The following is a 15,118-nucleotide window of genomic DNA, read 5'->3' as shown; positions in this document are numbered from 1 at the left end:
GACCTCGATTAGTGCCACGCCCTCACAAGCAAAGTGCTGTCACAAAATGTTCTGAACCTTTTCTGCTCAAGACCCAAATTAGTAACACAGGCCTAATTTGGTTCCTGCCCAGCACCCTATTGCCAAAACATTGGCATGTAATGTACACAAACTAGCCCCTTACAGCAGATGCACATTAAAAAAGCCATTTGCCAAGAGCCTGAACAGACAGAAGTGACAACAAACATATCCGCACGTCACAAGCTTCTGACCATAGCGTGGGTAATCCAAACAGAAGGGAGGTGGGGGCTTACTAAAGAGTGTTTGCAGTGCTTGCACATGTCAACTTGTAGCAGAGAGAAGTCAAGGAGCTGTTACAAGCACAATGTTCATCCACTAGCTTAGACAACATTGAGCTTTGAAACAAACAAACAAACAAAAAAACCCAAGAACAACATCCAGCCAGGCGTGTCACCTCTCGGTTTAAATCCTCAATGGCTTGTACTCAGCCAAGAGCAACAAAGATTTGACATCTGTTGACAGAGAGCGCTTGGGCGGCCGCCTCCCCATTACAAAGCAGCACGCCGGGATTACTTGAATTGTTGCTGTCGAGATGGTAGGAAGCAGATAGGTTGCAAGCCTTTTTAAGCAAGGACGGACGGCAAAGGTCTTCCAAATCGACACATATCTTAAAAGAAATGCAATCGACTTTGGAATGAAGCAGACAAATGGCCGGTTCCCAATAAAATAGTTATTACGTGCGTTTTCATCCGTAAGATTCTTGATTTCACAAACGACTACTTTTAATGGGCATTCTGCGTCATTGGCAGCACACTAAATGAGTCATTAAGGCTTGGCAGCACACACATTTACTGTCTACAAATAGTCTTCATGCAAATAAAGCCCATAATGACCACTAGGATGTGTTTGAAACACCCAATTAGTGGTCGCTTTATTGGTGTAAATGGAAATGATTTGGGCGAGTCCGATGTGCACAAGCAACATAGCATCTCTCACTGCCTCCGTTTTGTGTTAGCATATTCAAAAATGATCCGTGGTGAATGGATCCTGGTGTTAAAGACAGGGACGTCCCAACTAATCGTCCGGCCAATTAAATTAGGGACCTCAATACACCGGCCAAAATAATCTGCCTATTGGCCGATATTTGCCGACTGTTTTTACCTTTACGCACCCAACCCATTTACAGCAATGCAAATCAGACATAAATGAGTTATATATAACACAATCAGCTAATGTTAACTAAAAACATATGACAAGGATTACTTTGCTTATAACTTCATCAATTAAATGAATGGTGTTGTGCAATGCATTCTGGGAATTTTTGGGGGGGAACAATATTCCCCACATTACTGTGGGGAAGATGTGCATATCAGCCCAGGAATAGAAAAAAACCTGTGTATAATTTATAGCCACTTAAATGTGTTGGGTGGGTGGGGATTATTTTATGCATTATCTATTTTTTTAATGAATGGGCCAATTATTCAGAGTTTTTCCCCTGCCAAAAATCATCAGCAGACAAAAAATAAATAAAAACCATATTGTGGGGCACTGGTTAAAAATGTCTTCGTCTCATCTGAAAAACATTTGTCATCTGAAGTCTCCAGTGGTACGGTACATAAATAAAAATAAAAATACATTTTTACCTTAGTTATTAAATGAGTTTCAGAATCCATACTTTCACCAATCTTTTATTTTACAGTTGACATTGGATGTTCGCATTTTACACAGTATGAGTACTCTGTGAACTTAGGTGCGAGAATTCGTCATTGCGCGCCACAAAAAGGCATGGCTCAGTTCCCGCTGAACTTTCTGGTTTTCGTTTAATTGTTTGCCATTTGTGGTTTAGAATTCCTTCATACAAATATTAACTGTGGTTATGACTTTACTACGCCATATTCCGAAATATACAGACGGACTATCATAAATTGGGCATCCCCTGCAAAGCAGACTGTAATCTTCTAGTTTCAGCAACTACAACAAACAAGATGTTTTCGTTGTAAATGGAGCTTCAATGCAGTCATAAAATATCTGCGGCTCAAAGCATTCTTTTAAATGTGAGGTAATGGCAGTGCTTGTTTCATGTGAGAGAGCACATGATACTACTTTAACACAGCAAAATGAGGAACAACATAATGAGCCCAAATGAGTCATCTAAGATGCACATTTCTGTGTGTCATTTCATGTACGATTCTGGAATTCCTGATTCGGTGGAAGCAACAACAACCAAAAACACACTTCAATGACTCCATGTTCCACTAAAACTGTCAGAACATTTCTGCCCCTTCTGAGCATGTCGGCTTCCCCAGAAACGTAAGAAAAAAAAAGACACTGCGACAGGTCAAGCTGCGTAAACAGCTCATAGGTTGATAAGAGGTGGAACAAAATGGACGACAACAGAGTGAAAACTTCCAAGTGACCACCGATGAGTGATGAAAGACAGATAAAGAGCATATGATATGAAAGAAATACAGCACATCTGATGCAACAGTAAACTAAGCCCCTCCCACCATGTGCTTTCAACATATATCCAATAAAAGACAAAGACAACAAATTGCAGAAAAAGACACCGCTCTTGACTGTGCCACCGAGGCTGCCGTGAGTACGTTGATACATCATGTAAATGTAAATAAGCCTGTGAAAGTTCAATTTGAGCTCAATGTGTGAACGGGCAAACTGTTAGCATCGCGCTTCACAATCAAATGCCCTCAAGGCAACAATCCTTTGTAAGCTCGTCTCACGTCCTTTCGGCTCTCTCAAATGAGCCACTCTTTAGCTTTTTATTAGCTCAGCAGGGGTAACACCCCGACATACACTATTCAAGGAAGTCCGCATTTGTATTTAGGCAGAAAATGAAAGGCTTATGGCTCATCCGTTAACCGACTGCATGTATGCTGCAAGCTGAGGTGCCGGAATTTGCTTGCGATTCAAGGTGGCAGCTTTTATATACATTAGATTGTATACATTTATATGGCAATGCAAACCATAGCTGAGTTAATGTCTTTACACCGATAATAAAACTTGAGCTCCGAATGTGATTTTTCCCAGCCATGTGTAAAAACAACAGAAAACAATGGCGCCGGGAAATCGCTCTTTAACTGACATCTGCGTTTGGGACATTGGCAATGCTTTCCATCAAAATACTATAAGGGCAAATTGGGAACCTGTGTGAGTTTATTATGGATACAGGAGACATGCTACTCTCCAGTAATTACATTGTCTCTAGTTGTGTTTGTGAGAGCGAATGGTTGTTGCTTGTCTGTGTGTGCTATGCGATTGGCTGGCAATCAGTTTAGGGTGTACCCCACCTACTGCCTGAAGTCAGCTGGGCAAGTCTGGGTGAGGATAAGTACTCTGGGTATTATGATTATTGTTCGATTAATTGAAACGTTTGCATAAGAGCACGACGAAAAAAAAGTTGTGCGTAGCCGCATGGGAGTGACTTGCATATTACTCCGGCTGCAACTCACGATTACCGTAATAATTGATACATCTGTCATTTTGTCGATGAATTGGTGAATAACAAATGCAATTTTCATCTGATTTAAAAGTAAAAATCTTCAAATTGCCAATGCAGAAATTGCACAAACATTCATGATGATTAAGTTACTGCGTTGGTCCATCACATGTCAGAAAATAGGCAAAAATAATGACCATTGTATACCTAAGTAAAAGCAAATGTTTTATTTTATTTCAACACAAAGATAATCAGTCTCCTTACAAGGAGAAGTCCAGAAAATTGAGAATATTTACTGTTGAGAAGCTGAAATTCTGAGGATTTTGACACTTTGAAATTACAAAAACGGTATTGAAACAATTCGTCAATGAACAAATATAAAAACATTTATCCTAATTATTAATTAGAATAAATTATTCAATAATTGATTAGTTGTCGATTCGTGGCATCAGTTGAGATACTTCCACTGTTGCTTTGTATTTCATGTTGTAAATCAGTTGTATTTTATGTACATTTAATTCAGTGGTTCTGTCGCAACCTACCGCAGCACTAAATAAACTGCATTTATGAGACGGGAGAATCCACCTGTTGAAAAATAAGTCTCAAAGATTGTCAAATTGTCAAAATGTTATCAGTACCATCTTATCACTGACAAAACGCACATCCTTCCATGATGAAATTCGTTCAGAATGACACGTTGCTTGACATCCAATTTTGCCAAGTTTCCAGTCATTCCGGAGGACCCAACGGTTGTGTGATTTGTACATAAAAATTGTTAATATGTGCCAAGGAACAAAATATCAACTTGACAAAGCACAACTACTAGAGGTGAGCGACATGGGCAAATAAATATATCTTGTTATGACAATAAAAGTTGACATGACTATTTTTGTAAAAATAAAAATAAAAAATTTAATCTGATCATGCTTAGGATGTGGAACCACGACTTGTTATTAAGAAAGTAACTATAAGTGGGCGAACATAAAACTGATACCTTTAAAAATGTTCAATCAATCAATAAATGAACTTCTTCATGAGTACTTTCTGCAATGATGTGTGTGTGTGTGTGTGTGTGTGTGTGTGTGTGTGTGTGTGTGTGTGTGTGTGTGTGTGTGTGTGCGCGCGTGTAAACACAATCAAAATATTTGTCCATGACAGACGCGTATTTTTACGGCATTATGCTTACAGACAAACATCGCAGAGTTGTAGGATGTCACGTCTTTCTACCATTTTAAATCGCACATTGAAAGGAGGGGGACAATTTGTTTGCATTGCATTGCATTTATTACATTAGTGACCAGTTCCATTTTATTGGAATCACTCTGCAGTGCGTTGAAAAGGTCAAAGTCTGGTGAGCAGAAAAGCCACTTCACTCTGTTCCTAAATTAATTAGCTCATCTGTCGCAGGGCAACTCGCAACCTACCAGCCAGGTCATCTCTTGTACAAGAGTAAACATTGTATACCAAAGAAAAAAAAAAGGTGACCAACATATGGCTGTAGATCAACTCTGCGAATACACCACTAGAGCTTCTGTTACTCCTCAAACCTTCACTTGAAGTTCTTTTCTCATATCTTGTCAGTCAACGGGAGAATTAAGTCAACATTGCGAATTTCAAGTGCAAGTGTCTTACCCTGCGTGAAAGGCCATGGCCCAAAACACTGAGACATTGGAAGGAAGAAGGTTCACCGGCGATTCACAAGTAGTCCTGTCATGGCTTGTCAGCCCAAAAAGAGTGTGTCACCCTCCCCCCGCCACTGAACGCTCCTTTAACGCTTTATTGGGATCCACCCATCCACAAACAACTTTTTACACGACACTTTTACACCTTTCAGAAGTATGGTGTATTTCCTGAGAGTTGGAGACAAATCTGACTTGGGATAGAGGAGGTGACTGCTTGTCTCGGGATGTACCACTAAGACAAACGGCGGGGGTGTTCGCATTGGACATCAGGCGCAGCTTTGGGCTTCCGTGTGTGTGTGTGTGTGTGTGTCTGTGTGTGTGCGTGTGCGCAGTTTTTTTGTGGTTACGCTTGTGTGGAGAACAAGATGGGAAGAGAAGGGGGTTAGGATCGTGTTGGACAAACAGCAGGGAGAGTTAATTGCCATGTTAAGATTTAGCTCTTAATCAAAATCTAATGTTCCACTTGTCAGAAACAAAGCGTTTGTTTACGCGACACTCCCTTTAATGTTCGTTTTCACGGTTTGCTTTTTTTGCCCGAAACATTTGAAAACAAGTCAAACTTTTTGACGTTAACAGTTTGTTGAAAACTGCACTATATAGACGACAGCGTTGCTCATCTCACTCTGCCAGCAACAAATAGTGAAAGGCAGAGAAATGAAATGTTTTTTCTACTTGATGACAGAAGGTCCACTTAACCTGTGCATTCCATGTTTGATATGAGAAACTGTGTCTGTTACTAAAGTCCTCCAAAGACGTACTTTTTATCAATACAATGACATGATGTATTATTTTGCTCGGTAGTCTGGACGAACCGACATCAGGTATTACACAATTGCCGTTTGTTTGCCCAAGTCAGTGACCTCAGTGCATGCTTGCTGGTGACTTTTTAACGGGATATTTACAGAAACAGCTTTATTACAAATGTGCTGGAACACCCAAAAGAAGCAATAATCACACCAGCACATATAGAGTTAAACCCACCATGGGATGTAAGGTTCATGAGTTATTACAGGGAATTCCTTCGGGCAACATTCTGTATTAATGCCCGACTGGTAAGATTAACAGACGTCAAAATGCAAATCGTCTATTATCTAAATGCAACGCCTGACTCCCCAAAGACATCCAACCGAGATTTGACAGGCGGCGAAAAAATTAACCCTAAACGGAGGGAGGAGTGAGGAAGGGAGCAGAGCTCACCTCCCACCATGAAAATGGAACATTCCGCCTTGTGCCATAGAAGGACATGTTATTTTACACCGCAAGGCCTCTCCTCCGTGTGATGTCACTCCGCACAGCTCGGCAAGCCAACCGGGGCATGTCTTTCCGTCAATAAGGTCCCTCCCTCCCCGTGTCCCTCCCCCCAACTGTGCCCCAGCACACGTGAAGCACCGGTGGAGCCTCTTAAAGGCACAGAGCGCCATTTCTCCTGGTATCAAACACACAGTGTTTTTTCATCAGCGACATTGGGGTGGACACCAAGTGACAAATGTGTCATCACTGCAAGTCACAATGTTTTGATCTGCTCCCAAACAACAAAAGCGGAACCACAAAACACAAGGCTGCCAAATAAATGAAATGTTGTTAGAGCTTATCCACGAGACTTTCTACTTAGACGTTCCTGACAAGAATGTTAAAATGTCTAGTTACTTCACATACTACCTTGTACAGTTGTTGATTTTTTTTTTCCAAGCCCTTGAAAAGGATTGCGGTCTTCATCTGAGGTAGTACTGTGCGTAATACGCTCTCCTTTCGAGAATCTGTCAGGTCAAAAAAAAAAGGAAGAAGGTTACAGGAAATGATGATGACTGGAATGGAAAGCCCTCTGAGTAAAAATTCAGTGGAAAATCGTGTCACAACCTATTGTCTGCACACAATCTGAAAAGACAATTTAGTTAAGACTGCAGCAGTGTTTTTCTGTCCTTTTTTCTTGGAAGCAACTGCATTCATTCCCCACGGGGTAGAACACAGCTACCCCCTCTCTATTCAAAGGTCACGGTTGGATTAAGTGGTCAGCTATTTTCGGCACATCACTTATACAGTATATGCCACTTACAGCTATACAGAAAGAAGCATGCATTAGACAAGTAGATCATTTGGACTGCAGACAGTATGTAATCTAGCAAGCATAAAATAACAGTTGTATAATATGGTGGACTCAAAAGAACCCAGGGACATTCTTTGAATCACGAGCAACATATGCACTAATGAATACAAAGGTGTTAGCCATATGGGCGGACCTTAAAAACAAAATAACATCATGAGTTACTTTTGAAAAATGATCCGACCAGGTTTCGGTGAAGGTAGTCGTGTTAGCACCGCTGGCACTGTGAAAACAAATCTGCTGACAGCATGCATTCCGCAGGAGTGTCCGTTCAATAGCCGTGGGCCTGCCTCATCTAAACAGCTGTTTGGCGACAAGTGGGGGATGAGAAAAACTAATTGTAAATGTGGCAAAGTCACGTTGCCTACACTGACGTGATGTATTAACACTCCTTGGGAGGCAGACCATCTTTATCGATGTCGTTATTAAGAATTCCAACCTTTTGGCTTAAGGTATTGACGACTGCACACTGGTGTGATCTTTGTGCCCCGCTTCCATGCTAAGAAAAGAAAGACTATTTTTCAGTTCCAATTTGGGGTTCTTGAGGTAGTCAGTTTACGATGGTTCTGAAATGTGACGTTTCGAGTTTAAGGATGATGTGCAATGAGCTTGTTTGTGCGCAGTGTAAGAATACATTGTCACTGGCGCAAAAAGGCATGCTCAGTTAACGCCATATTTTTTATTTTTCTATGGCCTACTGGTGTTTTTCATCCACATATTTACTGTATTTAGCTTTACAAGTACATTAGCATGGATTAATGACAGACTAATCAAGTTTTTCCGGACTTTGCTGCAGTAAGAATGGAACTCCCGCCAAACCAAGGACTCCTTTAAATTAATTGGGACTGCTTTTATCGTTGGAAGAAAATCAGAGAGTTGATTTCCTTTTGTTGACATTTCCTTTTTTTAAGCATCTTGAGCATCTTTCAAGGTTACCGCTCCACTAAATATATGAAATTATAATTGGTGCGAATTAACTCATCACAACAAACTATTAATTGGCAGGTGCTCTAAACAGATAACATGCCTATTGGGCAGGGAGAGGCACTTGAAGGCACTTTGTGTCTCAGTAGGTGTTGCATTAAGCAGAGAGCGCCAACAAGTGTTTACAGCTCAACTCAGGTGACTGTTTTTGCATCACAATTTACCAATGAAGCATATTAGAACATAACTCGTGGAAATGTTAAAGGTAAATCATCAGCGTTGACAACAGTTTGACTTTATTGGGAATGGGAATTTCCCGAAATGGCGTCATCTACTACAAGGGGAATAACTTGATTCGTTATGTTTTTAAATATTGGTTTGATGGGGCAGGAAAAATCTTTTTTGGAGCAAAGTGATGATGACGCTCGGGGTCTCCGTGGTTGTTGGCCTTGGCTAACGTCATGCTGTTGTGTCTTGAGACTGCAAACTAGTTCAGGCTGACTCAACATGTCGACAATCAATTCCACAAAAAATAGATTCTTGAGCCGTGCTTCTCCAGAGCTGCGCGGCTGAGTTCAGTTCAGCTTCTGACATTTTTGTTTGACCGTAGGAACCTTTTAAAGATTACCAATATAACTCAACTTGAGCACTTTGCTCCCTTCAGTGCCTTCTGTTGAGGACAGAAGTCGTACAATGCAGTAGTGGTCAGACTGTCTAAAAGAGTAATTGTCATCGCTTTGCATATAGAGGATTATAATAAGAACAGAAAACATTTTTATTTAATGTTGCAATTACCATGAAGATTTAAAGGCCCCTTTAAGACTGCCTAATAAATGATCAAATTTGTTCACCTTTTCCCCTTTGCTGTTCTGTATAAACAGCACAAGTGAGCGGACAAAATCGACCTGGCAACTTTCCATGGAGGTAGTAGCAGAGGCGTGACAGAGAAAAGGTGACACCGGTGTGTTGGGTATTAATGACGGACAGACATGGGAGAGTTTCACTCTCAACAAACTCGTCAGCACGGATGTGTTGAAAGCAATGTCTGCTGTCAACAACTTATCTCTCTCTGGTCACATCAGACTTGTGATTAAGGGATGCTGTGTTCTCGGTTTTGCAAAAGGCAAAGGCGCATTTAATCTTCGGCCTGTTACGACTCTGGCCTCAGTGTATGGTTATTGTCCAATATCACACGAGCTGAAAAGAAATCCATCGTGGGCTCTTAGTTGCTGTATCAAAAATTCAACAATGACGACGCAACAATGTCAACGCAAGCTGCCACGAGTAAAATCATGTCAGCTGCACTCCAGTTGCAAGAGGCTTTTCTCTCTCCCCCCATGACACAAACGACACATTATTCCAGCAGTGCATTGTGACACGAGTGTTAGTGGAACATGACACACAAGCCTTGATGATTTTCCGATCCTTCCCATAGAACCTGTGTCACTCAAGCTTCTCCATTTTGCAAAACCTTGTTAGTTCAGGAAAGGGGGCAGCCATGACCTTCTTATCCAACTGTGCCAAAAGCACATTAATAGTGAAGCTCATGTCAGAACTGTGAGGTTGTTCCTAAATGTATATTTATCCCAATGTTGTAAGTCAGAAGGGATGTCACCCTTACTACAAATAGAAACACACAAACATAAGGGTTACAAGCGAACCTATAAATACACTTGCAGATGAGCTACAACAAGCACTCCGATACGAGACGATGAATAACCAAGTGAGACAAGCTGTTGAAGAAAAAAAAATGTTGTGATGGAAGCTGGTTTAGATTTACTTGGCGTGGCTTGTGCCAATTGACCGTTTTTTTGTTTGTTTGTTTTCTTACTTTGAGATGCTTGCATCATTCATGGCCACAATTTATCCACCCAGATAGAATCGTAATTGACTCGTAAAATCAGGGAGACCACACAAAAAGAAGAAAAAAGAACAAATGTTGGCGGTCCCCGACCCCAATTTGTACACAAGTCAAAACCTACAACTAACCAACAATAACAAAGGAGTAATTACATCATTTCAGTAAATATTTGGATCAAAAACACCTCGAGACCATCGATATAAATACGTCACAGACAGTAAACAGTGACGTGCGATGACGTGTTCTTAAACTACTGTGCAAACTAGTTCCTTATTCATCACCTCAAAATGTCACGTGTTGTGGTCCTCTGTATCTGATTATCTGTAGTTTTGAGTGGCTTATTCTTGTAAAATGTGAGCTATGGTATTAAGTCAAGATGTGCTACTGCAATCTGATTAGAATGGAACCGATTCAGCCGGCAGATATCCTTTTTGGAAAGCCTCCATCAAAGTTGCAACTTTAGACAAGTGTCTAAGTTTCAAAGGAAGTAGGGCTTGACAGAAATGTCACAAGAAAAGCTGAGAACAGGGTTTTTTTTTGGCTTTGTTTTGGCTGAAAGACATTTTGACTGCAATCTCAAGACGTCACAATAAAAACAATGTTTGGGATTAGGTTGTAGCCGAAACAAACGACGGCGACTTTACCCGCAGCTTCAGTTATGCAAGCATAACAAAGGCAAATGTCAGTGGTTTGAATTTTACTTGCTATATAATTTCATATTAAGTGCCAACTTTATCTAGATACTGTAGCTAAATGAATTTTGTATTCACAAGAGTCACATTAGTTGGAATTTGACCAAAAACAAACAAACAAATAAGGACGTAAATCATCACATGACGTAAAAGTTAAGCAAACTCTCTCTTTCTCTTTTTTTTTTTGGGTGGATTTTACCGGTGATACCGGTTATGACAAAGAGAATTTGGTGTCACAATATGTTGCCACACCACACAAGAAGCCATGCTCAGTTAACACCAAACTTGACTGGTTTATAGTTATGGGCAAGAAGTGTTTTTTATATAAATACAATAAGATAAGATATCCTTTATTCGTCCCACACTGGGGAAATTTACAACAATATATACAGTAATCATGACTTCTATACACAAATTTGAACAGCATTGTTGCTGTAGGAATGAAAACTCCTGCATGAACGGAGATGACCTTCTTTCCACCCTTATTATGAGAGTTAATAATGTGAAATAGTTGAAACAATGCCTGTATAACAGCCTACACTTAGTCATCTTAAAAAGAGTCAATGAACAAAGACACCCAACCCCCTCCCCAAACGCACACACCCAACCAGGATGCGTCAACCGAGATAAACAAGTTGGCCCCCCTCGTCTCTATTTGTCATGCGTGCATATGACATATTAGGGCTGTACAAAAATTTAAAACTAATCTAACTGTGTCCCCCCCCGCCTCTCAATATTGCAACTGCACTTTAATAGGAGCTTATTTCTTGAGTGTTCTCTTCCCAATATTTCTTTAACAACCACAAGCAATAAAATTAATCTGTAACACACTAAATAAATGCATAAATTTTAATAAATGTTGAATTCTATATTTTGTCCTCTTAAAACAAAAACACCCCTCTTAAAACAAAAACACATCTATGATGTGGTGCTACAACCTGATTGGCAACGGGCGGAACACAAACGGTGCAGTAGATAGACAATTACAAAAGTACTCTGTCATATCTATTCTCTGACATTTTTATAGACTAAGTCATTAACCAAGACACATTTAAAACATCACTCCCTGTCATGATATTGCCTAATTTTTGTTTACTTAGTTGTATTTAAACAGGACCAAATAAACAACAGTGAAGAAATATCAGTCGGGAAAGAAAATCCATGCAAAATAAGTTTGTATGCAATGATCTGATGAAATAACCAACAAAATAATCTATTTTAACAATAACTGAAACCCTCAGCCTTATTTTTTCCTAATTAGTCGTGAAACTTAATGTTGAAGTCTGGAACTATAATTGTGAACAAATCACGGTACAGTGACAAAGCAGATGTAATTACAATTACACTTTCTGGAAAAAAAATGTTTTTTTCTAAATGAACAGACTTACAATGTTACTGCATTTAAATGGTCGTAGTTAATTTTAGAGGTGGTGCTCGGTGTGAAAAGTTTCAGAAACAATGGCTTACATTATGGATGTGGCAACTGACATTTTTCATGAGGCCATTTTCATGTGATGACGTAGCACAGGTCTGTTTTGCAACCCTCTAAAAAAATATGTGGCATGTTAAAAACGCGTTTTCTGCATCCATTATTGGATGTGATGCACAGTGGAATCTCCCGTCACCTCGTTTTCAATTTGGTCACCTCGTTTTCAATTTGATGACGTACATACAGTTTTTGGATGTTTGTTGCACGCACGGCGGGATACCTAAGTGTTGATAGCTACCTCTATTATTTATATTGACCTGTCCTGGTCAATGTTTAGAGTTTTAGGGGACGGGCATTCAGACGAATTTACATCCAACCTGTATGTCTAAAATGTTAGGTTGCCAAAGTTTGGGGCACCTAACCCTGAATTGGCGCATGAGAGCGTCAGTTGCCAGCTATGGTGAAGGAATCTAGTTAGCTAACAATAAACAGGCGGGGGTCGCAGTGCAGAGATGGCTTTTATGGCACACATAATCGTTCCCTATGCTTACTCTCGACTCAAAATGCTTCTCCTTGCGCTTGCTTGTCCGTAAACAGCCGCACACCGCTTCGCACGGACACTCACATACAGGCCATTTCCATTGTAACAATGGACAAAGTTACCAACATTTGTGTCCGCAATATGAAGCATTTAAAATTTCAGAACTTCCTTAATTCTTTAAGATACTGACAAATATAAACACCGTGTTCTTTCCCTATTCCAGCGGTTTCCGGTGACATTGTTTTTTGTTGGGGGAAAATGTCACGTCCCTACTTAGATAAAACAAAACAGACAGTGACCAAGGTAAATGGGTAAATGGTTGTTGCAACTCTCGTTCGGAGGTCGTAAAAGCGTTGATTTCGTTTTTGTTTTTGTTTTTGTTTAATACACATTAGTATTGCTCCGGATGAAATTCAACGTTAAAAGTCATGTTTAAAGTTATCGGTTAACGTTGGCAAATGGATTAAAATGTCCATTGCGCATTTAAAACGTAACGTAAAATTAGACTAACGTATCAATATTTATTCAAACCATCCAGCAACATTTAGCAGATGCGAAGTGCTCCCTCCCTACCTGCATATAGGCATGAGCATAACTGGCTAGCCCAATTCGCTGGTAGTTGGGAGGGGAGCGAAGCTAACGGCTAACAAGCTCGCAAAACATTTAACATTTCCGCAACCACTTTTATTAACACTCGCTGCAAACGTTGCCAACCACTGCGAAAAGCCAAACAATAAAACACGCAGTTTGGGAACATCCGGCATCCTTACCTCTTGTCTTCTTTTTAGGCCCAAACCATTCTAGCTATTGGAAAGCTTCTTTTCTTTGTCTTTTCCACTTCCAATTACACGCAAAATGGACCCAGCAAAACGCCGTAACAGCTAAGACGGTACACCCCAACAGACGGCCCCCATCTCTTCCTCGATTAGGGTTCACTTCTCGGGAGAGACCCTAATTAAAATCATTTTTTCGGACCTTCGTTCATGTTTGGATTCCAGGAAAGAAGTGCCTCCTAAGGTAATGCTGCTAGCTTAGTTCAGCAGTCAGCAGGTACCACAGACAGGAATGGATGCATGGAGGACAGCGAGCTTGTGTTGCGTTCAGTGCCATCGGACATTTTAACTGCACGCAAACCCATGTCAACACAAGCGACAAGTTGCTATCAGCAGTAAAGTTCGCACCTCTTAACCCAAAATACACCTCATGTGAGTGTTCGGGATGATTAATACGTCAAATAAATAAGTATAATTTGATTTTGATTGTCACCAATAACAACGAGAAGGTGAGCTAAAGAGAGACATTCTCAAAAGGTGACCGACAAGAGGCAACGCGTTCATTCATTGACAGTGATAATTCCTAATCAAAATGCAACATATCGGTGACGTGCATATCTCAAGTGATGACGTCAATTCAGGTTGTTCGTCACGATATATAAACAATTTAAAAACGTTCACTGGCGCTGTCAATTGAATAATTTCCTGCTCGTGATTATCTTTCAAATAAATATATTAATTAAAAAATAAAAAGCTTTTTTTCGTATAAAACAGAATATTAATTTGGCATTTTGGTCTTCAAACGCCGCAACATCCTACCATAGTGTTTCTTAACCTGGGTTCGATCGAACCCTAGGGTTTCGGTGAATCAGTCTCAGGGGTTCGACAGAGCCTCTGCCATGGAGGTTAAGACACACCAAACTCAACATGTCAATTGGTTAGGATACGCCCGCTTGGCCATCGCTGGCTGGTTCATTTTGTGCACAATTTTAAAACAATTATACTTCATAATACAATTAATTGTGTTTACTTTTTTCAGTTTTTAATAAATGCATTTTTAATGTCTTGAATTTGCATAAAATCATATTTTTATTTTTCACTAATGAAGTGTTCAGTGAATGTGCATATGAACTGGTTGGGTTCGGTACCTTTAACAAGGTTATGAATCACTGTCCTAACATCATGCAGTTTCATCCAGCGTATTTATATCATTTTAGCGCCCCTACAGATAACAATGAAAACTACAGCCTAAGTCTATGAAGCAATCTAATAAATTGTATCAAATAGTCATTTGCATAAACAGGTAAGGTAAAAATGTATATGAAACATTTTATTTCACGTATTTAATATAGTAATTGAGTCCAATTGTATTACTCCATTAAAATGTATTGATTCCTTGTTAATTGATCTGCTGTACAGGAGCATTTCAATAACTTAATATTGCAGAAAACTATTTCTGTTGCTTGATCAAAATTGTATGTGTATTATTGAAAGATTTCAAATTATTTAAACACAATTCACCACATCAAGAATATATATTATATATATATATATATATATATATTATATACATACCTGTATATATCAAATTAAACATTTCTGTCAAAAGGTGCACAATTTTTTTTAAACAATCTTGCACTTGCGTTAGCCTTTACATTACC

At 39.7% G+C, this 15,118-nt stretch overlaps 2 protein-coding genes across 7 annotated transcripts in view; one reads left to right on the top strand and one right to left on the bottom strand.

The window, feature by feature from the left end:
• The window catches only part of aff4 (AF4/FMR2 family, member 4), a 30,909-nt gene extending 17,128 nt beyond the window's left edge, over positions 1-13,781 (bottom strand). Inside the window, exons 1-2 of one of the 5 annotated variants that reach the window (XM_052046809.1) lie at positions 13,455-13,781; positions 6,796-6,893 (exon numbers count right to left, since the gene is read on the bottom strand). Coding sequence is in view for 1 of the 5 variants with exons in the window: in XM_052046807.1 (XP_051902767.1) it covers positions 5,087-5,103 (17 nt within the window). In the remaining 4 variants the exon portion in view is untranslated. Of the gene's footprint in view, positions 1-5,086; positions 5,471-6,795; positions 6,894-13,454 lie in introns of those variants that run through there. The other 4 variants (XM_052046808.1, XM_052046810.1, XM_052046807.1 and 1 more) reach the window with 4 other exon arrangements.
• hspa4a (heat shock protein 4a) overlaps positions 1-15,118 on the top strand; it is a 73,293-nt gene that overhangs the window by 46,191 nt on the left and 11,984 nt on the right. The window contains exon 1 of one of the 2 annotated variants that reach the window (XM_052046829.1): positions 5,960-5,963. The exons of the other annotated variant lie outside the window; for it this stretch is intronic. The gene's annotated coding sequence lies outside the window, so the exon portion shown is untranslated. Of the gene's footprint in view, positions 1-5,959; positions 5,964-15,118 lie in introns of those variants that run through there. 2 annotated transcript variants of the gene reach the window in all.

Source organism: Hippocampus zosterae, chromosome 16 (assembly GCF_025434085.1).
Source record: "Hippocampus zosterae strain Florida chromosome 16, ASM2543408v3, whole genome shotgun sequence".
In the NCBI taxonomy this organism is placed as follows: domain Eukaryota; kingdom Metazoa; phylum Chordata; class Actinopteri; order Syngnathiformes; family Syngnathidae; genus Hippocampus; species Hippocampus zosterae.
Note: the sequence above shows the minus strand (reverse complement) of the source record. Positions and strands in the feature narration are given on the sequence as shown.